Here is a 569-nt window from a genome sequence, read left to right on the forward strand (position 1 = left end):
ACGCCGCAGTCGCCGCCGCTGCCGCCATGTCAAGTGCCGGGCATCCACTCTCCTCGCGTAAGCCCCACCGCCCGGACTGGCCACAGCGAGAGGGCGGAGGGAAGAACGCGGGAGAGGCGGAGCGGAGGCCGCGGGGCGGAGCCAGGGACAACGCCCACGGCGGCCGCCATCTTGGGGGAGGGCAAAGACGCTCCCGGCGCTTTCCGCCCCTCCGCGAGCCTCCGTCGCCACCGCCATCTTGGAACGGAGTAATCACCGCCGCTTTTGCCCTCCCGAGAATAACCTCCCGCGCCATCTTGATTAGGTCAATATTGTCTTTGGCCTTGCTGGGCAGGGTCGCTGTTTCTACCATCTAGATGCATCGTCGTCCGTGGTTATTCTCTTTCCTATAATTTCCGCCTCCATACTGGATTAAATGATTCTTTGATTCTCTCTTGTCATCGTGACTTCTCCCAGTGGTCCTATCTTCTCCCGTAATACGGCCCCGAGTAAACCTTCCGTTTTGAGTCAGGTCATTTGACGCACATTTCGTTTCCCATCATCCCCAGAGGCAGGCAGGAACTGCCCTT

At 59.8% G+C, this 569-nt stretch overlaps 1 protein-coding gene across 1 annotated transcript in view; it reads right to left on the bottom strand.

The window, feature by feature from the left end:
* The window catches only part of PTPLB (protein tyrosine phosphatase-like (proline instead of catalytic arginine), member b), an 89,093-nt gene extending 88,856 nt beyond the window's left edge, over nucleotides 1-237 (bottom strand). The window contains exon 1 of the mRNA XM_010834410.1: nucleotides 3-237. Within this exon, the coding sequence (XP_010832712.1) occupies nucleotides 3-237 (235 nt within the window). The remainder of the gene's footprint in view (nucleotides 1-2) is intronic.
* Nucleotides 238-569: the final 332 nt, after the last annotated feature.

Source organism: Bison bison, unplaced genomic scaffold, assembly GCF_000754665.1.
Source record: "Bison bison bison isolate TAMUID 2011002044 unplaced genomic scaffold, Bison_UMD1.0 scf7180017864032, whole genome shotgun sequence".
NCBI classification, from domain to species: domain Eukaryota; kingdom Metazoa; phylum Chordata; class Mammalia; order Artiodactyla; family Bovidae; genus Bison; species Bison bison.